At 37.2% G+C, this 25,054-nt stretch overlaps 2 protein-coding genes across 7 annotated transcripts in view; one reads left to right on the top strand and one right to left on the bottom strand.

The window, feature by feature from the left end:
* The window catches only part of LOC145694933 (small ribosomal subunit protein uS11A), a 34,910-nt gene extending 23,277 nt beyond the window's left edge, over nt 1-11,633 (bottom strand). Inside the window, exon 1 of the mRNA XM_081771716.1 lies at nt 11,480-11,633. The gene's annotated coding sequence lies outside the window, so the exon portion shown is untranslated. The remainder of the gene's footprint in view (nt 1-11,479) is intronic.
* Nucleotides 11,634-11,643: 10 nt separating this feature from the next.
* The window catches only part of Dora (zinc finger SWIM domain-containing dorado), a 152,805-nt gene continuing 139,394 nt past the window's right edge, over nt 11,644-25,054 (top strand). For 3 of the 6 annotated variants that reach the window (XM_081771699.1, XM_081771691.1, XM_081771662.1), the window contains exon 1: nt 11,645-12,150. In XM_081771699.1, coding sequence (XP_081627825.1) covers nt 11,970-12,150 — 181 coding nt within the window. In that variant the 5' untranslated portion in view covers nt 11,645-11,969. Of the gene's footprint in view, nt 12,151-13,584; nt 13,637-25,054 lie in introns of those variants that run through there. The other 3 variants (XM_081771682.1, XM_081771672.1, XM_081771705.1) reach the window with 2 other exon arrangements.

Raw genomic sequence — 25,054 nt, 5'->3', positions numbered from 1 at the left:
AGATAATCTAAACATTGCCGACAAATAAATATCTAACTGGCATACAGAGCATGCATGATTCAAGTCTGTAGAGAAAAATGAAATGAAATCCTTAAGTTTTACGTCCCACGTTTATGCTGGTTAGGCTAAAGAGACGGTGATGATGAGAAATAAATGAAATGGTGGAATGAAATGAGGAAACGGGAGAACTCTCAGAAAACCCACAGCACGGTGTTTGTCCACCACAAAGTCCATACGGCGCAAACACAACTCTGTAGGGGACATGAGAATATATATATAATAAAAAAAAACGTGGCCGTTACTTCATTATCACATTTTTTAGGTGTACACTGGAAGTGTTGAAATTTTTAAAAAAGCATTATACCCTATAAGTTATACTTACATTCCAACACAACATAGTTGTAAACAGGGATCTCTCGGTCGTTTGTTTCATGGCCAAATGATAATGAAAAACGAAGGATAACCATTTCTCCAGGCTAAGATGAATCTTTATTGTTTGGAGTGTTTTGCCCAATGAACACCATATATCACTGACATTACAATTAATTGTGTATGTAGTGCATTTGCTTGTTACATACTACGTGCAAGAAAAAAGAAAACACTAATCATACATGAATTAGAAACTCCAACCGGAAACAGGCTCAATCTTGCAATCGGTGCGACATATTGAAAAGATAATCGAAAAAAAAAAAAAAAAAACCCAACAACTCCCCTTTATGGTATCCGTTGCCGATTTTTATCAAAACGTCTTTCACTTGTGTATGTGAAGGGACATGCACATATGTGAGAAATGACAAGTAGATTCATGCTCGTGTGTGACTGATGCGCTGTGTAGAGAGCGGAGGTTCAGCTAGTATTAATTTAAAACAAAGATATAATTCAAGTTTTATAAAATAAATGTTTCAAAATGTACTTATTGCAAGAGGGTTCTTTCCCGAAAATTAATTTAAAACAACAAAGATATAATTCATATTTTATAGAGTAGCTTAAATGTTTCAAAATGTCGTAAATGAAATTAAATATCTTCCAGCATAAAATAAATAGTTGAAGTATTCACTTCCGATGCTTTATGAGTTCACTTACGGGAATTTCCCGAGCACTTCTTTCACAACGGGGTTTTCCCGAAAATGCAGCTTTGTTTACTATACATCGAAACTTCCACTAGTACGGAAGTTTGAATTCAGCACTTGAACTAGTAAGCATTACATAGTCTTAGGAACTCCTAGCATTAAGCTTCTTAAATTTGACAAGAATTTTTAAGCTCTTGCTGGTATGGATTCTACAGAATGTTTATTTGAAGAGTAGCAACAAATGATCGAACTAAACTGTTGTTGTTGGAAAACCAAATTTTACTGAATAACACTTATGTTACCATCAAAGATAAGAAATAATACCAATAGTTTTACTAATGTATTAACATATTTGCTGGCCCGTCAAACGTATGAACGATAACATCCCTCGGCGTGGAAGAGTCAGCAAGCACACTATTCACGGAAACTAAAATATAAAATTGCATAGTTTCCTTCAAATAGGCTATAAGCATAATCCATACATTAATTTGTTGTACAATTATCCCAAGCTCATTCAGTGCATTCAGAACTTTATGAAGGTCTTATGTTGAATGCTATTGTATACCTTAACGTTAAAGCATCTGAATCGCCCAAGGAAAGTCCAAAATCTGTTTAAAATCACTACCAATGTGATCACTTTAGTTGTACCAATAATATACTAACAAAAGCTCAAAAACCCAGGTAGGTTTTAAAGCGGTTTTCTTCAGGTGGGTTCAACCGCTGAGTGGGTTTTTTCGGGCTGGGCCCACTTGGGCAAACCCTGTCTTTCACGCACGGAGAATCAGAATGTATAAATGGTCACTAAATTTTATGTATAAGTTATTTTAAGCACTACAAAACTTGTCAGTTATGTTTCCTAAAGGAATGTAATGCTATTCGATATATCTTAATTAGGCAAGTTAAAATAGGTATGACCCAAAATCCGACATGTAGGAATGATATAATATAGTGTTAGTATAATTTGCTAACAAATGGTGCAAGCTCAGAGGCCATTTCTGGAGTTATTACTACTCTAGTCTCTAATCAAAGCTTTATACTGCTATCACGTATCTATCTTAGAAGTAAAGATGTCTATATATTACTCACCGATTAACAGACTTCAGAGAAAGGTGTTCTCAATACGGCTCGTATATACAGGATAGACCTGAAACGCCTCGTAACTTTTAAACTATTAAATAGAAAACGCTGAAAGTTTTGCACAAGTTACAACAGAAGGCATTCATAGGCACATTACTCTGCAACACCACCAGACTAACTGGGTTGCATTTTCTCAAATGGCGCTGCATTAGATTGTTACAAATTTCAGTTCTACACATTAAATGAGAATATATAACACCCTTATCACAAATGTCGTAATGCTAATAGCCCCTACAACAGTAATAAAACAAGTGAGATGGACAGGTCAATCCACATCCTCTGTACGCTAGTGTCGAATAATACGATTATGATATGTTATTTCGAATGAACAGGAACAAAGTTACAAGGAACTGAAACTATTTTCGAAAGGTCTTATTTAGAAAAGTGCTCCTATAGACATTACATCTAATCACGTTTATAGTTTTTAACAGACATAGATCGCAATGACGTTTAGAACAACTTGATATCTCAAAACGCTCCGAAGACATGAAAAACCAATGGTAGCAATTGCTATACTGCTCACAATAACTATTCTTGGGAAATTTTTAAAATGACTTGTTTTCATTGTTTCTTTCACATTATACTAAGTTTTTGGTAGTTGTAACTACAAGTTTTTGCAATTACATATTAAGTAGTGTTGTAAACTTTAACTATGTTCATCATATCTACGGACTGGTTTGATATGAAATTGATGTATAATTTTTAGGTTTATTGAAAACCATCCACATGATTGGATGTGGTATCCGACAAAGTACTTTTTAGAAAATATCATAAATTTTAATCCCTTGAACCTCATATGATCGTAGCATTCGATATTAAAGTACTATGGTTGTGCATTGCCGCGTCCATATCAGCTGGGTTATTACTACTGTAGAAGTCCTCAAGACTTTGATGCTTGTGATGCCACAGCGTCCTTAGTTTGTAACACCAAATAATAAGTGTGGTATTGTAGGTTTTCGTTTAATATATAAAATTGAAATTTGTAATAATTTTATGTTGAATTGGCAAGTATTAATCTGTAAGTCAAACAATGTTCCCCTGTTGACATTTACATGGTACAAAATTTCAGTTTTCTATTCAATAATTTAAAGGTACAAAGGCGTTTCAATATAAATAGTACGCTCTGTATACATTTTGTGAGTATGTTCACGTATCACTTCGATATATGTCCACTCATTTTCATTTTTCTTTCTTTGAGACCCGGTGGTTCCGTGTAAATTTCATTAGGAGTCAATGCTAGACCATGAAACCCTTCAGTTCATGTTAATGCCGTAGTTAACAGACTTTGTTCGGTGTTTATGAGTAACTTGAGACATAGAAGGACCGATTTTGAGGATTCTTTTGTATGAAAAAACATAGTTTCTAGGTGGTTCAATGTAAATACTAATAGGATCTAATGACCTCTTAAGCTACATGGATAACAAGTGTTAATACTCTTAATTATGTGTAGCCACTGGAACAGGACGAGAGGTGGAAACGTAAGTCTCAAATTTGAATATGTGAAACTATAAGACAATCGAGAAGTACGATGTATGTGCTTTATTTCAGTGTTAAAAAAATGTACCGGAGTGTTAAAAAAATATAATCACTGTCGAATGTCATATATTAAAAAAAAAATTAAACCACAAGACCTTTCAACAAAGTTACTTAAAAAAAAAAAAAAAAGGTTAAATTCCAAAGTTGGGCGTCCGTTTCCAGAGAAATTTTTAAAATTTACAGGAAATATATGGATAATTTGATCGTTTGTGTGCTTGATAATATATAAGAGTCTCGAAAAATCTGTTTGTTATATATAAGCGGTTATAAACATGGGACTATGTGGCGGGCGGAGGGAACTACTTGGCGCAAGGTAACCGAACAGTTGCATTGTGGGAAAGAAACGAGCATTTATGTTACTAATATGGCGAATGCAAAGGGCAATGAACATTTGTGAAGGAATACATTGATAACGAGCAAAATATTTTAAAAGTTTGTGAAGAGCACGGATTAATGAACCTAATAACAAATTGCAGAAAGTGTGGAAAGGAGATAACAGTGAAAAAACTTGACGAAAGCGGACGCCCAACTTCGGAATATATGCAAAAAAAAAAAAAAAAAAAGTATATTCATTGGTACACAGTATGAACAAGGAAATCTAGACATGTTCAAAACCAACCTTTGTACAGCACTTACAAATAATTCTTCCGCTCCTCATAAACACCAATCTCAAGCATTCTAAAAAATATTACGAAAGTTGCAGACCTAACAGTACCGTACTACGTATCATGAAAAAGTAACAAGACACTTTGCCTCTGGATTTTATAATGAAGTGTTGAAAATGTGCAAAAACATCTACCTAACTGTGATCATGATTGGATAATTACATGTAAAAAAGAAAGATTATCCACGTTTCGCGTGAAATATGTTAAGTACGTAAAAACCAGAAACTAGTCTTATTTTTTTTCGCGGTAGTTACTATTTGGTTTGGCATAAAGAAAAAGGCTTTAAGAGGTTCCTTCCAAATTTGTATGGAATCTCACTGGATTTTGCAATTTTATAAACTACCATATTGATTGCGTAAAGCAGATAGTACCTGTATAGTAGTGCAAATTAGTATTACGGTTTGAGGCGCGCATGATTATGCTGAAAAACATTTCACAAAGTATTTTGTTATATGGACAAAATCTCGTGATAGTAACATTGCCGCCAAACTCTCGCGGAACAAATCTTGCCATAACAAAATAGCTATATAAGTTTCTATGGTCAATATTAATAGCTGGGTGTCTACTAAATCCATTTTAAATTCCAGGTTTTTCTAGGTCTATTTATATTTTTAAACTAAGAAAAGTTCTTATTGTTAATAACCCCTACCGGAAGGCCAGTTGAGGAAATGTGCAGCAACAAACAAAAGCAAGCAGAGCTCTCACCATTAACTGCCGTGTGATTCATATTCATTTGTAGTAGGGGCTTTTTACATGAGGAAGTTTTAAAAATTGGTAACCTACAAAGTCTACGAATATTTTAATATATATGATTACATATGACTGAACAAAAGAAATACTGACAAAAGCTTCCACACACACTGTATTTTAAACTATATAATGTGTTACAGTTTCGGATATCTACCATATCTATCAGCATTTCTTTTGTTCAATATGCAATCCAAAGCCATGGATAGTATTACTATACATTATTACTGAACGAGGTATGGCACTGGACTGTCTGCCGTGTACTTTACGAGGAATTTCTCTACCTCTAGAGATAAATATAAAAGGAATCCTAGTCTTACAGGTAAAAGTACAAACAAACTATTTGCTGAGCAAAATATATTCACATTAAAAACTACTATCCTGATAAGTGTCTGATGAAGCCAAAGTGTTAGTTGGCGAAACTGTCACATGTATGTAGTTTTTAAGGTGAAGATATTGTTTTACTAAGCAAATCTTCTACATATGGAAAATATTACAGGTAAAATTAGGTAACTAACGTGGAACTTGACTTCAGTAAAGTCTGATGTTTCAGTCTGTTTTGTTTACACTGTATCAACATAAATGTTTAAGAACGGAATTATGAGCATTATACTCTTGACCTTTCTACCTACTCACTGGGGCAGAACATAAAATATAGGCTGTAATAGAAGGTCCTTTAATAAATAGTACAAAAATGATCTCAAAATATCACCTATTTTCCAACCTGCTTTGGTGTGCGCAGTCTTGAAAGCCCCATTAACCCTTATCCGGGCAACCGGGGCCTCCCAGGCCCAGTATCTCCATATTTATTTTCGAATTTCTCCATAACCATACATATTTCGATGACAAAATTCTGAATTCTCCTATTTTTAGTCGAAGTTAAAGTCATGAACATATCGAGTTGGTAAGGCCCCAGTTGCCGTCTACGTTACAAAAATAGCTTGCCCGGATAAGGGTTAATATGTAACAAGTATTTTCCTGCTTTCAAGAGCTGTGGATCATCATCACATTCTTCACTCAGAAAGGTTTGTCTCTCTGAGAATTTCAAATTAACATTGGGGCTACAGGGTATCTCCTAAACTTCCAAAATGAAATTTCGTGACCTTTTCTTTACCAAATCATAAAATTTCCTAATATTTTCTAATAATTTGGGTGCTAATTAGGCCGAATTTTCATCCATGCGATAGAAACGTACTTTGCTTAGGATCTGGTAGCGTCTAAAGCCGACCACAGGCATTTTTGATGATGAAATTTGACGTTTTATAGAACAAAATTTTCCAATCTGAACTTACATTTGAACAATTAAAAAAAAAATCGTGACCCAAAAGCCAATTTTCTGATTTCGTGACATTCCTGATGCGTAAAAGAACAATAAAAATACCAGAGTGCAAGAAAAATGAAACATGGTTATTTAGCACACTACCTGTACCAAAATTTAGGATTATACGAATAGGCAACAAATCAGAAAACAAAAGCTTCTTTCGCAACTACCACGAAGAACACATTCTTACATCCAGTTCGTAAATGAATCAAACCAAGTCACTTGAGAAACTTCAACAATTCATTCTCCTTGGACACAATGCGGATTAGAAACAGTTCACACAAAATATAAGCCTCCATGTCTATCATAAAACTAGCCTACAACATTACGGCAGATACAAACTAATGGCGAATGCAAATGCAAACCCAAGGTTTCCGCTGATGCACCCCTCCTCCCCGATCGTAGAGTAACACGAAAAACCTATTTTCAACGTTATTTCCGTAATTACTTACGGTTATGTCAATACAGCTTAAATCACAACTACTGTTGTTTTATTCTCCTACTTCAGCTGTAATTGTTATTCCTAACTATTTATTAATTTCATACTTGCCTTATCTTTTCTCAAACAAGCATGCATCTATATGATATCACGTCGCAACAGTAGTACCTTTCAACTTTTCGGTGTTGCAAACTCCAGACGTATGCTATAAAAACTATTATGAAAAAAAAAAAAAAAAAGTGGTAGGTTGGCACTAAAAAAGCACGAATGCATAATCAGTTCTCTGCAGTAGGGCCCAGGGGCGATACATTATATCATCGCATGAAAACCAGAGGAATGTAACTCCAAAAATGCGGCTTTCGTTTTTTTTCATGTTTGGACATAATTTTGAAAGCCCCAGGTCTAAATGGAACGCAATGCCATCTGTTCTTGTCGATCATCTGTTGTAATGTAGCTCAATTATCATCTTATTAAAAACACATCTTTCTAAGAAAATATTATTTTTGTCTTCTCGCCTGTAAACCTACGAAAATGGAGTTACGTTCCTCTGGTTTTCATGTGACGATATGATGTTAGTCGACTAAATGACTGTTAGTTAGTCAATCACTTCTTAATTTACTTCGAAGACAGTGGGATTGAAACAGTAATGCATTATGGTGTTGTCAGTTTATTTAACATGGTCTCACTACGCGACTTCATATAGTCCAAGATTCAATTTAATTTCTCATCTTCCTAATTAGTCACCGTACATTGATCACTATCATTACTTTTCTTGTCGGTTTGATACTTAAAATCTCGTGTAATTCTTTCAACTTTCCCGTAAATTCTGTGATTCTGAGTCATTTGCGGAACTTTACCCGAGATAACACAATGTAAGGGTGACTGTCATGGAGGCCTCAATAAGATCCATCCTTTCATTCTGACTTATGAGAAATGTATGTACACTTAACATGGGATCCAAACTTGGGCACCCAACTGGAATCGAACCTGAGACTCCCATGACGAATATGGGGATACTGACAACCACACAGCCACAAGGGATCTCGAAACACCATGAAAGAACTACTTATAGTTGCACTCCGACACCTAATTAGAACTTGGGACTAAAGTATTTAAGGTTCATGACTTTCACATAGCAGTCACCCCCCTCAACCCTCTTATTGTCCTAGCCCTGTGGCTCTTAAGCCCTTGCATTCCTTGTGCAAGAATACTATCGAGAAAAATTGCAATCCGCTAAAAGAATACATCTATTTGGTGCATTAAGGTTCAACTTAGGTGGTAAAAGGGTCAACTTTACAATACCCGCAACAGGTTGGTATTCAGTAGGTCCAAGTCTCATATAGTCTCGCTGCTGAACGGGACGTTAAACTCAAAATCAACTCAACTCTTGTGGAGATATGTGAATACAGTCTAACAGATTTGACAAAATGAGTCCAAACTTCCCAGGCGCGGTGACGCTCAGGTATGCACTGAATAAAATGGACTACAATTCTGCTTTACACTGGATAAAGCGGCAAATTATGGTTTAGCTTCTCCCCTGATCCGCCATTGAAACTTCCTAAGCCAACCCGATCTTACTCTACCCTAATCTACTATATCCTTTTACAGTAGTGGGTTAAGTGCCCCGATAGTAGGTTTAGAAATGTGTAAAATTAACAGGAAAAGTGAATTTGTAATTTCACGAGATTCATTTTAAAAAAAATAAAGTGTAATGTAGTACTCTCAAGTGTTAGAAGCTGCGAGTTGTTGGTACGATTTTGAGTGGAGGAATGCTGATATCAAAAATTATGTAGGAGACACTGAAAATAAACAGAGAAACAGTTACATTTTCAAATGTGAACATGTGTTGACAGTGTGACATGTCATTGGTAAAAGTTTGCAATAAACGGTATTTCTTTTTTAGAGAACACAAAGTTGACGATAGAGAAGGTGTACAGTGAAAGTCATAAGTATTCGTACACCGCCTGCAAGCTATGAATAAATGCCTGTAGCTCCGACTTTGTTGGAGATAGAGCGTTAGAACAAACGGTACTGCATTCTCCATTAAGTTCTTTATTATTTACAAAACTAACGTTCCGTGAGTGCGAAAACATAGACAAATAATGGCAGAAGAAACGAAAATGAACATGGTTTTGATTTGTCAAAAGTATTCGTACACTGAAATTGAAGACAAAAACGTCCAGCTGTTGTTGACACAGAACGCCCTCTGGAGGTTTGCAAAGCTAAATACAACTACAGGCAAGCGAAATATCATACAAATTCAAAGAATTATTCAAGACGAAAGACGTAATGGGTCAAAAAGGGACGGAGACAACAGATGCAGAAAGTAAAATAGTTATAAGGCTTCATAACGATCTACCATTGACTGCAAATTATTACGGAAGATATAAGATGCTATCGGACGACCACATTCGACCGTGCAGTCAATCATAGATAGCTTCTGCGAAACAAACACAGTCAAAAACATGCCGGGAAGTGGACGTACACGGAAGATCTTTGGACGATGTGAGCGCATACTACTGAATGAAATTAAGAAGAACCCAAGAATCAGTGCTCCACAGATGCTGGCAGAAGCAGCCAAATCAGGTATGTTAGTTTCGGAAAGTACTGTGCGTCGTGCGTGAAACAAACAAGGTTATAGGGGGCGCGTTGCTTGAAAGAAATTTTTTGCTTCCGAGATGAATAGGAAGAAGCGGCTCCGGTTTGCGGAAGCTTACGTGAACAAAGATGTAGCTTTCTGGGAAAAAGTGATATTCTCAGATGATAGTAAATTTAGTGTGTTTGGCTCCGACGACAGAGACGAACCTGAAATATCTGCAGCAAACCATCAAGCATTGAGGTAGAGAAGTGCTAGTTTGGGGGCGCATGCGTGCTTTGGGAGTGTGAAAGTTGACAATTATCGACGGTATTATATACCAGCATATGTATACTGATATCTTGAAGAAAAATCTACGTACTAGTGCTGATCAAATGGGCCTGCACGACCACATTATATTTCAACAGGATAATGATTCCAAATATACAGCACACAATACAAGGCTCTGGGTACTATACAATGTGCCAAAGCAACTGGCCACTCCTCATCAATCGCCTGACCTCAATCCGATTGAGTGTTATGGTACTGAGTCGAAAAGAAACTCCGCAATCGCAGCATTACGAGTAAACGTTCTTTACAAAATGCACTTGAAGAGGAATGAGTTTCTATAACAGTCGGAGATTCTCGACATTTGGCGCAATCGATACCGAAGCTCCTTCTAGCTGTAATTAGGGCCAAAGGGTACCCATCCAAGTATTGAATCATGCACAATCATTTTCTTTCTGGACGTTTCGTACGTGTACGAATACTTTTGACACATCAAAACCACATCCACTTTTGTTTCTTTTGCTATTATTTATCTATGTTTGCACAATCACGGAACGTTTCTTTTGAAAATACTAAAGATCTTAATGCAAAATGCAGTGTCGTTTGTTTCAATGCTCTATCTCCAAGGAAATCATAGCTACAGGCATTTATTCATAGTTTCCAGTTGGTGTACGAATACTTATGACTTTCACTATATAGTGTAAGTGCAAGGTATCTAACCTAGTGTTCATTTATGCGCATACCCACCATCACTGACGCGCCTGCTCATCAGACGCTACTGCTTGACTCCTTCTGATTTCCTGCCTTGATTCGGCCAAATAACATTCGTGCTTTTTTGTGGCCATCTAACAGGATCTCACTACACTAGTCGTCATGGCATATTTCTCGGCTCAATATTTACACACAAACGGTAAAGTCCCCGTAAAGAGAATACGCACCGAGGAATTCTTAAGAAACACTTTCTAGGGCAGTGATCATGAATTTTCTCATGACAAAAATTTCACGTTTTTCAACCTGAAAAATATTGACCTACTCTGCGGCACAGAGGACAAATACTCATACATGCGCAGATGAAGCGTGTGTTATAAACTTTACCATTTCTTTTTACTTATATTTTTGGAAAACAATGAACTAACGGAAATCATTGTACAAGATTTTCAAGTACTCACATGTTTGCGAGTACTGCACTTGAGACTGATAGTGGTTAATAGTAGCTAGTGTGAATGCACTATGAAATGTTACACAACCGATTTACACAAGGAACTGTAAAAAAGGAAACGTGTGAAACGCAACACTTACAGATTAAGAATGTGAGACCAATATTTTCGCAACTTAGTATATAAAACACTACGGTACAAACACACAAATCACATGTAGGTAGTAAACACAACTAAGCTTAACTCCAGTTAGGCTCCATCAAACATGCAACCATTTTTTTTAAAATACGAGATACGTATTAAATAAATTACGAGCTAGCAAGCTTCTATACCACTTACAATATAATTGTAATATGTTAATATTAAATAATAAACAAAAACACCTTGTGTGTCATACGTAAAAACAACCCTGTTGGCAATAACCACTATTTTATATCAATCCTTTGCAAACCACGAATAAAATACTTATAAATCCATCGAATATGTTTCTTTTTTATGAAATATAATTACTACTAATTATTATCCTACTATGATGACAAAATACCTTTAAGATACTTCGCCTTAGTTAATCTATATCGCTTGCACCTCCTCCACTATGCGCAATGGCAGAAAGGAAGTACGTAGGTTACTGCTCAACTTCCGGTCCCTTCGAACTCTGAACTTCAATCTTGAGACTTTGTCGTCCATATTTGTTGTTATCGAGAGGGTTGGTTGTGGACCGTGTGCTGCAAAAGAAAGGCTCCAGAAAGGAAGAAAAATAACTTGCATTGAAGAAACTTAATATCGTGGAAGAAAGCAAGTAACATTAGAAACAATATAGAATAATGGTTGTGCCGTAATTATCCGTGCATTGGAACTTCGAAGCAAACTTGTATTGCTTCCTGCTGGGGGGAGGGGGGGTTGAAAGCTGTTAGCTCGCGACTGCCAGTGACCCATCGTCTGTGTGGGTCAAGGTAGTAGAAGTGTTCGTCGTGTTTCCTGGGAAACTGGCGGGTAACCTGGCGACAAGCCCGGTCGGGGACGACCCCGGCCCAATGTTGGAATGGGAGGATGGCGATAGGTTTTCATTTGAAGATTCTGACAGATTCGAGGAAGATTCCTTGTGCAGCTGGAGCAGTGAACCCGAGTCATTGTGTAACAATTGGAGAGGATGGAAGAGGCCGTGCATGGGTTCAGGATCCGTTGGTTTCGGCCAGGCAAGGAGATCAGTAGATGGTAAGTACTCATTTCGGATTTAAAATGCACAAATTTAAAACTTTTAACTCAACAACAAGTGACTGCTTGCAGCATATTTTAACTAAAAAATTGCATGCTTCTGGGTTGTCATAAGTTTCAAGAAGATATATCGACTTTGCTACAGTGATTTCATATTTTTGAACATAATATTACATCTGCCGTGTATGTTTTTGTGGGTAATGTTATTAGCAGTGTTAATAAGGAGTAGACGTCTGAACGTGTTTTGACATGAGAAATTTACGAAACAAAGGGAAACAAATGGCGCTGTTTCGTCTGCTTGTTAGACAGTGAATTGACCCTTTACACATTTTCAAAGTAACCTGAATACACGTTTAGAATTGTTGTTCTGTATGAACTTATTTATCTTACTTATTGTAGGTTTTTAATTAAAGATTTTCTAAAGCACTCAAGGGAATTGTTCACAGATCGTGCATAGGCTTTTTCTGCTTGAGTGCTTTTGTTACTGACCTGCATTCATTCATGCCTTTGTTTTGAAACAAAGAGGTTCAGCGCTGAATCAGCAGTCTCAGCTCCAGTTACTCGTACGTTTATGGCAATACTACCAATACTTTGTTACGAAGATGTGAAATAAAAGTGATACAGTTATTGTATATTTCGTTGTTCACTTATATTCGTTTGGGTTCCAGATTAACGCTTTTTCCACGTCGTGCTATGATGCTTGGGTACATAGGTCAGAATGGAATTCTGCTTGAAAATTAGAAGCCTGGACTGCTGTAATCAAATGAGGTTGTAATAGGATCCATTACTTTATAGTTACGTTAAGTGTTGTTGACTATAGCATTTTTGGTTTTGTCACCTGAGAATCCCTTCCAAGATATTTTCGTTAAAGTGCAAGTGTCAATTTTATATAGGCTGTCTGCGACACTCTAAACTTTCTATGCGTTTCATGAACATAATATTCAGTGAAATTGCAAATGTTAGGTCTGTGTTATGCCTTTAGGCAATAGAAGAGAGATGATTATTGAAAGTAAGTGGTATAATTGGTGGAATGACAATGTGTAAGGAAATAGAAAAATGCCGAGAAAGCCCTCGAACATAATGATGTCCACTACCAGCTCGTGTGGTCTGGAATCGAACTTAAGACCGTCGCACAAGAGGTGAGCGGTTAACCACCGGGCCACCCTTTTTATAGTTTCATAAATTAATATTATCTTTTTGTGTATCAGTTGGCGAAGCAGTGAGAATATCTCCGTCGACTTCGGTGGAAGCAAACACTATAGCTACGCCACATGGCGTCGCTACTGGCGGCAGTAAACGTAAATGATGCAGTGCCCGTTTTATTCCAACAGAGATCTTAACAACAATGGATAGTTATGTAGGCCTATAATCAGCTACAAAAGTACTTGAACCCGTGACTGCCATAACTTCATTAGGATACTTTTACTGGTATTACATACGCCTGGACACATGCAATCCAACTTACACGTAACTTTTCATGCAGTTGGTAAGTTTATGGAATACTGAAACAAGTCTTTGCTGTGCAATTAACGAAAAAAAAAAAAATCCTCCACTCTAAGGCTTATTGTGCAGTGAGTGCCATATATCAGACAGCTTGCTGTGTGTATTATTTCATTACATACTGCATGTGGGAATAAATAAAATAAAAATTTTAAAAAAAAAACTGTTCATATATGAGTTTGAAAATGGTCGAAATAAACTGATAATACCAAATCTGGAACAATTGGAGGAAACAAGTTCGTAATTCTTTGTCTCAATTCATGGTCCTACTCCAGTTCCTCGTCATCCAACGTCACTTTTCTTCTCCACAGATCATGCTTATCACACTTAGTATAGATTGAAATTGGTTAGAAAGATTATCATATTTTATTATTCAGGTAATCGTTGTTGCAATTCTGTTTTTACTTTTTTAAATTATTATTAATAAACTAGCAACCCCTATAATTTCCCATATTCAGCCTTTTTTACATTAGTTACTGTGACGTAGAAGAAAGTGTGACTTAACGCGAAAAATGTGTTTATACGTTGCAATTGATGTGGTTTCCAATTATTTGCCGTAAATTTAGTCGTATTTGACTGTGGAACACAAAACCAAATCACAGAATATAAATTTGAAGTAACGTATAACATAGTCAAATGGTTTGGCTGAACATTTTTTTGTGTTCGTTTGTTCAGTTCCTTGAGTAATCATACCTTTCTCTCTCTCTCTCTCACCTACTTGCAGACGGGAGAACATTTCTTTTAATAACTCTTTACAAGTTTTTTTTTTTTTCATTCAATTAGGAATCAACATCGTAAGAGTTGTAAATTTAAAATAGCATAGCTGAGAACATGGTATTATGTATCTTCTCTAACTACTCTCTCTCTCTCTCTATGGCCTATGGAACCCGGAGATTCAATGCCACGTTCACAAAAGCTCTCCAATGACTTCTATCCTTAGCCAAATGGATCCAGTTTCTACTTTGTATTCCTATTTCTGCGAGATCCATCGTAATATTGTCAATATTGTCCTTCCATCTGCGCCTAGATCTTCCTAATGATCGTTTTCCGATTGGTCTTCCAATTCAGACTTTGAAAGCGTTTCTACTTTCTTCCATCCTAGTTACATGACCTCCCCATCTAAGCCTCCTAGACGTGATGACCCTAAAAATATTTGGTAAACGGTATAAATTATGAAGTTTCCGCCATTTCCCATTTCCGTTCCTCTTGGGTCCGAATATTCGTCTCAGGATTTTGTTCTTAAATACTTTGTCCATGTTCTTCCCTGAGTAAGCGACCATGTTTCGCAACCATATAGAACAACAGGCATGATTATCGTTTTATATATTTTAAGCTTCAAATTCCTCGACAGAATTCGCGACGACAAGAGATTTTGAACTGAATAATAACATGAATTCCCCGCTTGTAGTCGACATTTAATTTCTTCGTGAATATGATTTTCGTCTGTTAATATTGATCCTAGATAGGCTACTTGAAAGTATCCACTTTATCCAAAGTGTTATTTAATATTTTAACGCACCCACTTCCATGTATTTAGTTTTCTCTGCATTTCTTTCTATCCCTTTTAAATTTACATGATCAACGTACGCCATAACCTGGTGGGGAATACCGTTCAATTCTAGGCCCTGGTTGCTATTTTTGATTTTCCTTATAGCGTATTCCAGGACAAAGTTGAATAATAATGGTGACAACGCATCTCCTTGTTTCAGGCCATTGTTGACGTGAAAGATCGTGGACAAAAATTTTTCTACCCGGGCTTTTGGGCTTCATTTAAACATGCCTCAATTAATATAATTAGCTTCTTCGGTATTCCAAATTCTGTAAAAATGTTGTATAATGTTTCTGTCCTAACCGAGTCGTAAGCCTTTCTAAAAATCAATAAATAGTTGACGTACCGGGGTATTATATTCCCACTTCTTTTCTAGTAATTGGTGAATGGTAAATATTTGGTCGATAGTCGGTCGATTTCGTCTAAATCCGCACTGATAATCTTCAATAATTTCATCTGTGTATGGAGTCAATCTTGCTAATAGATTATTTGAAAGGATTTTATACGATGTTGACAGAAGAGAAATGCCTCGATCACTATTACAGTCAGTTTTGTCGCCTTTCTTGTGAATTGGAACAATGATTGTTTCTTTCCACTCTTGTGGCAATTCTTCCTTGTTCCAGATAAGGAGAATGAGTTCGTGTACCTTGTTCCACAAGTTTTCGCCTTCAGAGTTTCGCCTGTATCTTCAATATTCTAGTATTCTCTCTAGCGCGAGAAACCAGGGTTCAATCCTCATTAGGATCACACGTGGTTCAGATCCAGTGTTGAGTTGTGAGTTCACTTTTCAAACAGGCCTACTGCTGAAAGAGATGCTAAACTCTAATTAACGAACTATTATTTTCTGAATCGTAACATGAAATAATTCCCGACGTTTTCTTATGAAACAGGATGGTTCATTTCTTCCTTGTACATTTTGAAATGGCAAAATCATAACTTCTGAGGAAAAGACTGATATAATAGGAATATTTACGTTATTCCTGTTATAATTATCGTGCATCGTACAGGGTGGTTGGATTTTTTAAAAACTCATTTTGTATACTTCAAACCTTGGATTAAAATAGTAATCTTAATGTGATTATTATTACTTTCTTTAATCGTGCTTCTTAGAACATGCCTAGTTTCAGAATTGGCTTAAAATATATATTGAGCATAATTGTATATATCACCAGAACAGAATACTACTGGAAATAATGGGGAACATCGATAACGAATTCTGTTTGCGCTCGATCAAATTCGCTGTATCAATGTTCAACTGTAATCTATTAAATAAAAATGAAAAGAAACTTGTTTATGCTCGCATCACGGGAAAACGGCTAAAACGTTCAGAATGAATTTTTGAATGTAGTATCACGTACTTCAAACTAGGTTTTTAATCATATTACTTTGATTAAAATGCATATTCTAATGGGAGAATGCGCAGGGTCAAAATTATGGGACAAATTGAGTATCACACAATCTTGTCAAGTTAAGAAAATGCAACTTGGTATATAAACTGCCCATTAACCTTTACACGACGAAGTTGGTCGTTTTCGACCAATAGCGATTTTGGCTGAATATACGATTTGGTCCTTTTCGACCAAAAAAGTTATTCAGACCAATAACTAATGTAGCACTGGCTATCCTGCATCAAACCTTCCGCTGCTAGCATTTGTGTGTTCTAAAACGATCAAAGGAACACGTGGCAGAAAAATGGTTCACCAGTTGTAACCCAAACAAACCAAAAAATTGGTTACTTTTCCTCCCTTTTTTTTTTTTTTTTTTTTCATTTCTTCACGTTGACTTTTGTGACCGCTTGCTTATCAATTATTTCTGCTGGCACGAGGAGATTGTTTCTCTTGTGAGGAACTCAGCTTACACTTCGAGGTGTTTATTACCAATGATGTTGATGAGATAAGGGAAAATGTGTGTGCGTGAATGCGTTTGTGTGTGTGTGTGAGTGTTTCTGTCCAGACAGTCCACACTCTATCCCTTTGGGTGTTTCATGGTACATTGCGTTATAACTCTCCTATTTGAGCTTTTTCGTCCGGGTTATTTTTGTTTTTCAAGTCCAGAGGCATTGTAGAAGACCTTACGTATGGTTTCACACCTTCCTGCGTCGAGACATAGGAGGTGATGACGTCATAATTCTTAAATATATATATTTTCTTTTATTAAGCCTATGTTCATTATTTTTTGGCGGGCTTATTTTTCAACGTAGAAGATTGAAATTTTGCACAAACATTCACTCCACCGAGTAGTATTTAACAGATTTTTTTAGATTTCTGCGTTAAAACAGGGGGGGATCCAGAGAGGGAAAAAGTTGAAAAAAGGGATATTTTTATCAAAAAATCCTTTTCTTCGGGATTTTCCCGTCTTAGATACATGGTGGAGACATGTGAATGGTACCGCCTGAAAGGCAGTTCTATTCTGAAGAAAATGATGTGCAAACCATGATTCTAGGGTAATTAGGGATGTCTCAGGGAATTTTCAAAAATATCCCTCTGTATACGGGAATATGGTACATTGTCAGTATATATATTTTTTGGCAGGCTTACTTTTGCACCTAGAAGATTGAAATTGTGCACAAACATTCAGTCCACCTAGTAGTATTTATCAGATTTTTTTTTCAGATCTCTGCGTTAAAACAGGGGGGTCCAGAGGGGCTAAAAGTTAAAAAAAGGGATATTTAGACCCCAAAAATCCATTTCTTCGGGATTTTCCCGCCTTAGATACATGAAGGAGACACGTGAGTCATACCGTCTGAAAGGCATTTCTATTCTGAAGAGAATGATGGGCGAAACATGACCCTAGGGTAATTAGGGATGTGTCAGGGAATTTTTATCAAAATATACTTCTGTATAGGGGAATATGGGACGTTGTCGGTATATATAATTTTTTGCTGGCCTATTTTTGCACCTAGAAGATAGAAATTGTGCACAAACATTCAGTCCACCGAGTAGTATTTAACAGAATTTTTTTTTTCAGATTTCTGCGTTAAAACAGGGGGGAGCCAGAGGGGCTAAAAGTTGAAAAAAGGGATATTTACACCAAAAAATTCCTTTTTTCGGGATTTTCCCGTCTTAGATACATGATGGAGACATGTGAATGGTACCGCCTGAAAGGCAGTTCTATTCTGAAGAGAATGATTGGCAGATTGTAGTTCTAGGGTAAATAGAGATGTCTCAGGAAATTTTTTACCTGAGATCATGGTGTTTTGCGGTAATTTGGGGCATTGTGGGAATTCTTGATAAAATTTCTCCCGCCCTTAGTATTCAAGATATAAACTTGAAATTTAGCACACACATTTAGTTTACCAAGTACTATTTACCAGATTTTTTTGAGATCTCTACGTTCACACAGGGCCGTTCCAGAGGGGCCCAAAGTGTGGAAAAAATCCCCCCCCTACGAAATTTTATATTTAAAATCATTTTCCCCTCTCCTGGTATATGATACGAGCATGCAAGTAGTACCATTTGAAAGCCAGCTCCATTCTGAAGAGAATGAGGTATGAATCATGATCCTAGGATAAATAGGGGTGAAGATATGGACTTGTTTGTAAACTCTTACGAAAACGCTTTAAATGGCGCCGTATAAAAGGGGCTGCGGCATTTAAATCCCTCCGTCGTCTAAAGGTTAACAGTAAGTTGTTCTGTGTCCTCGTGCTTTTGAAAATTTCCGTTGTAGGCGGGAAAGCAGAGCGTTTTCTATAATTTGAAAGCGATGTTGCCTGTTATTTCTGATCGGAAAACGGTTAAACAGTTTGAAATGAAGTGAATGAACAGGTTGAAATGAAGCAGTCTGCTTTCAGCTTAATTTTTATCATCTTACTTTGATTCAAATGTGCTTTACTCAAAATCCTTTAGTATTACATTCCATGTTTATGGCTGTCAGGCTATGGGAGACGGATGATTAAGACGAAGTGAATGATATGGAAGAATTGGTGGGGTGAGAATGTGGGAGGAAACGAATACCCCAAGAAAACCAAGGTACATGTTGTCTGTCCACTAGGAACTTACTTGACCGGGAATCGAGCCAGGGACCCCATGCACTAAAGGTAAGCGCTCTACCATTGACACATTACTCAAATTTAATGTAAAATAAAAAATACAATGTGTTACGAGGCCGCAAGGTTAGGAAGATGAAACTCTTTATTAAAAATAAGTGGGGAAATGTTCCAGCGGTTTTGAAAATTTTCGTTTTAAGTCAGGGAAATTTTCTACTGTCTCTTTGTTTACATTGAAAGCGATGTTGTGTGTTTGTGATCGAATTACGGGAAAACAGTTGAAAAGTTTAAAATGAATTTTAGGGCATAACTGCCTCGAGCTTTTTTTTTTATTTATTTATTTATTTATATTTTTTTTAAAATTTATTTTACTCTGATTACTTTGAGAACCTTATTTCTCGTCTCGTCTCGTCTTTGTCTTGTGAGTAAGTCGCGACAGATTTGGGTTTTATCTTCCCACGTAGAATACTGTTCTCTGGGTGCAGCAAAAATAGGGCACGAAACAAGAGCAGCAGAGTTGTAGTAGGGGATTCCACCTTGTGGGTATGCAGAAGGATCGAGCATATTAGTTTCTTCGAATGGAAAACCAGTGCAAAGTATTAACTAACTCTATGGTCTATGAAATCTGAAGGTGGAATGCTGCATTCAGAAAAGCTCTCCATTTACTTACGTCGTTAATTAACTAAATCCAGTTTCTACTCTTTACATCAATTTGTGCGAGATCCATCTTAATATTGGCCTTCCATCTGCGTAGGTCTTTCTGATTTTTTTTTTTTTTTTTTTCATTAGATTTCCAGTTAATGTTATGAAACCGTTTCTATTTTATTCCGTTCTGGCTACATAATTTGTCCACATCAGCTTCCTAGACAATGTTGGGTAAACTGTATAAATTGTATGGATCTCGTTATGAAGTTTCCGCCATCCATATCCCCCCCCCCCCCTTTGCGTCCGAATATTCGCTTCAGGATTTTATTTTCAGATGCCTTCAGTTTGCGTTCCTCACTCATAGTAAGCGACCATGTTTCGAAACTATATAGTACAACAAGGATAATTATTTGTATGTATAAAAGTAGTCCTGAGTAAGTGAGTAACTGGTGAACTCCCAGGCCAAACTCTTAAACTTGAAACTTTGATAATGGATAGAATTTGTGACTTAAGGTACCACTAAGAACTGCTTTTTGGAACATGTATTAATAAGCCAAAACTAACATTACCAAAACTGCTGCGTAAGTGTTAATATATTTAGTGCTTCGGTCGGATTTGTTTCACGAATACATGTTGAATATTTTCAATATGGAAAATGTTTAGAAAATTCGATCAGGAATGGGGAGATTGAGGTGGCATTAAGTATAGTAAAATATCCATATCTCTGAAGGGCTGAGACACGAAATTTTGTATATTTTATTTTCCTTTTAAAATTATTAGATTTGTTTAATCGTTTTTCGATATTTCCGCTACAAAGGAAGAAAAGAGTGTAGGTTGCAATTGTTAAAATAAGGTCGACATATGTCGAAATCCCTTGAGGTTAGACAGATTAAATTTAGTATTTAGACTTTGTATTTAAATAATTAAAGACTTGTTTCAGCGTTTTATGATTTTTGCCTTAGAAGGAAAGAAAAAAAATCAAAAAAGGGTAGGGGATTCCAGTTGTTATAAGATGTTCTTATATCTGGAAATCCCTTAAAATTAGATGCAGAATATAAGACTTGGTATATAAATACCTTATTCAAAACAAGTAAGCATATGCTACAGTATTTCCTGAAATTTCGGTTTTAACGAGAGAAATGGGTCAATTTCTATTTTTTTTTTTTTTCAATATATAAAAATTACTTCGAGGTTGTCAGCCTCATTATGACGGGGAAACTATTGAACCATTTGAAATAAATTTTTAAATACAGCATTTAGGCGTACATGGGTTTTTATCATTTTACTTCGATTGAAATGCATAATCTAAGGGGTTTAAAGTTTTCACAAAAATGTCACAAACGTGCTGTTGCCGTGCGAAAAACGGAAGCAAACTCAGGCCCCCGAGTGCGAAATCGGAACTGGCCGATGGCTAGTCTTTTTTATAGTTCGTGATCTACTCTGCCCATTCTTCTTTTGCTAATAGGTGAAACTACCACCGTTTGAATTGTCTATATTTCACTATTTGCACGACTCAACTGTTTATTTGACGTATTTCATTAATATAGCATATCCCTTCTCCCACCAACTTTGACCTCTAACCCCTTCGTTTCTTATGGCGCTCAGCTGTTGTAACTTTGCACATACACGTATTTTCACATCCTCTAGCAGGCGCACTATGTCTCATCCATTTGGGCCCTTTACTTGTTAGATGATCAAGGTGGAGGAAATGGTGGAATGAAGAAAGTGGGAGGAAACGAGAAAACCCACGTACACGATGTTTACCCCTTCTGCTTATTATTATTTGTAATATGGAATTACATATTAAGTAACTCCTGGGTACATTTTAAGGAGAGGTTTCATCCCGCAGGCAAGCTTTTGATCGGGAGAGATTTTGGCCCACGAGGTTTTGGGCGGCGATGTTTCGGCCGCGTGATTTTGTCTGTATCTCCCAATACATAGCGACTAATTCGAATGATTGCTTGCAGCAGACAGACGCAGCTAGCCGGTTGAAATTGATAACACTGTTTCTTCTCAATGGCAAACTATGCCATTTTCAGGTTGGATACTTTTGGAAATACAGGGTGTATCAAAAAGATTCATTCACTTTGCCAAGTCTGTATTTCTGAAACTAATAAACATATCCAAATAGTTTTTGTTTTACATGACAGTGAAACTCAAAAAGTATTTATTGCACCTGTTCATAGGTGTTCAATGTGCCCCCCGTGAGATGCACGGTATATGTCCATGCTGTATTCAAATTCGTCCCAAACTGCAGCTAGCACGTGTTCAGTTACAGCTTCCTCAGCTGCCGTTATGCGATGTCGCAGTTCATTCAATGTGTTTGGTAACGGAAGCACATAAACTGAGTCTTTTATAAACCCCCACAAGAAATAATCATATACAGTAAGGTCAGGTAACCTTGGAGGCTAGTAATGTAACGCTGCATCATTTGGTCCAGTGCGACCGATCCATCGTTGTGGAATCGTTCGATTTAAAAATCCCCGCACTTTCCCATGCCAGTGTGGCGGTGCCGCATCCTGTTGGTAGATGAAATTATTCGAATCAGTCTCCAACTGTGGGAAAAGATAGTACTCAAACATATCAAGGTAGGTTATCCCCGTCACAGTGTTCTCGGCAAAGAAAAATGGACCGTACACCTTTTTCGGGAAATTGCACAGAACACATTAACTTTTGGCGAGTACAATGTTGTTGCCTCTCATGTTGTACAATTTCATGTGGGTGTTCCGTTCCCCATATTCGCACATTATGGCTGTTCACATTTCCATTCAAATGGCATGTTGCCTCGTCACTGAACACAAAGCGTTGAACAAAACTGTCGTCCTCTGCGATCTTGCCAAGAATGAAATTACAAACTCCATACGTCATTCTTTGTCACCTTCACAAAGAGCTTGCAGTAGCTGAATTCTGTATGGTTTCATGTGTAAACGACGACGCAACACACACCAGACGGACATCGAGGGCATGTTGAGCTGTCGAGCTGCACGACGAACGGATTTCTGCGGACTGCGTGTAAAACATTGACGGACGCGCTCCACGTCTGCGTCGAGCACTCGAGGATGTCCCTGTGATTTTCCCTTACACAAATAGCCTGTTGTTCGGAATTGTTCATGCCATCGTCTAATGCTCTGTGCAGTAGAAGGATCCACACCATACTTAGTACGAAAGTCACGCTGAACAGTTATCACTGACTTGCACTCCGCAAGACGTAGTACACAAAACGCTTTCTGTTGTCCAGATGCCATTTTAACCAGAATCGTAGTGGGCGTTCACTCAAGCACACTGCTGCTACCTAGCGGAAACCATATACAACTAGAGATGTTCCTCTTTCCAACAGTACGTTGTTCACTCAAATCTCTAAAAGACAGAATAGATATTATTGTTTAAAACAAGATGATTCTTTTTGATACACACTGTACTCTTATGTATCTGATAAACTACTTAACAGTACACATACAGCAGTCAAAGCAAACTATTCGTAACTTTCGAACGCAAGGTATCTTTCTTGCGCATTTTGAACAAAGTTAAAAAATCCTTACGTTCTTCGAAAGCACATAACACACGACTTCTACAAACAAAACATAAACGAGAGACAAATGAATTCTTAATGTCCTGCGGTTTATACTCTTCAGACTAAATGAGGCATTGCCTGGGTTTGAACTATAACGCCTCGCATCACAATTGGCGCTATATCATTCATCTGTGAGGCTTCCCACGTAGTCGTGTTTCAGAACAGAATTAGTCATTCTTGGTTGAAATTCTGTTCCTGTGTATTCTTGAAACCAATAAAAATGTTTCTTGAAACAAAAAGCCTATACTGTTACTCCAGTTAAGTTCTAATTGTGAAGAAGGGAAGAAAACAAGTGGGTTCGTTTCACAGCGTGAAACTACGGTAGACTCAAACGATGCTTATTCAATACTCACATTTGAAGTAGTACATCTATAATTGAGATCAATGGGATTAATGAGACCAAAGATAGAATCAGTTCCGCGAATGCTGAATCCATTATCAAAAAGCCATTACTCGCTATCCTTTACTGTTTTTGATTTTATGACAATATAGTTTTAAACTGGGAAGCGTTGATTTGAACCACGAGAGGTGATCAGAAAGTAATGTTACAAAGCCTGCAGTGAAACGTGTATTGCATTATTTCATACAAACAATACATCCAACAGATAGTATATACATTAGGTTATTTTTCTACATAGTCGCCATATCGGTTGAGGCACTTGCCGCATCGTGGGGTGAGTTTGAAGATTCCCTCCTGGTGAAAACCCTGTCCGTGCGTGTTCAGCTATGTTGTCACGAAGTGTTTCACCTCCTCGGCTGAAGTGAAACAACGGGCCTGCTAGGTGCTCCGTCAAGTGCGGGAACAGGAAAAAGTCGCTTGGAGTCTTGTCCGTGCTGTACGGAGGGTGGTCGATGATATCCCAGCGAAACTGCATCAGCAATGTGGTGATCGTCTGGTCTGAATGCACTCGCGCGTTGTCGTGAAGGAAGATGACGCCCTCGATGAGAAGACCTGGCTGTAAACTTCTACCAGCTGCCGGTGAATTTCAGCCGTGGTTACATGTTTCGCCCACAGAAATCGAATAACTGAGCGGACTTCTTAACGCGACCAGTTTTCCAAACGAGTCGCCATTTGCGTTTGCCTACAACTAGCCTCATGGGTGGCTGAAACTGCACAGGTGCAGTTTCGTCTCTAATTATTGGTATTGTTAACACCTACATACAGTGGCGGATTCAATATATGACCAAGGGAGTGGCTAAACCATAGTTTGCTGTTTTATCCTGTGTAAAGCAGGATTGAAGGCCATTTTATCCCGTGTAAACCTGAGTGTCAAGGGGGGCTATAGCCCCCCCCCCCCCGTTGAATCTGCCACTGGCTACATATTTGTCTGTGGTTTCACAGGCTTGCTTCCATAGTAACATTTCGGAGGTAAATTCAGTTTAAAATGTAGTTCAAGAATATTAATTTATTATCTAAATGCTTACCAAAATCAAGTTAACATATCACGTGTTACTAACTGTTAAACTGAAACATGCTTTAAATACTACATAATAACAAACATTCAATCTGTCAGACGTTCTGTTGTATTTTAAACATCGTCATAGCTTTAACAAATACTCAGTAACAGCATTTATGCTGTTGTTACATATTTTCCTGACTGTTTTACTTATTTAAAACATTTTTACGACAAATATTACTTTAAAGTAAATTGAC

The sequence above is a fragment of the Thermobia domestica genome, chromosome 1, assembly GCF_964235325.1.
Source record: "Thermobia domestica chromosome 1, izTheDome1.hap1.1, whole genome shotgun sequence".
NCBI classification, from domain to species: domain Eukaryota; kingdom Metazoa; phylum Arthropoda; class Insecta; order Zygentoma; family Lepismatidae; genus Thermobia; species Thermobia domestica.
This window is presented reverse-complemented; position numbering and strand designations above follow the sequence as displayed.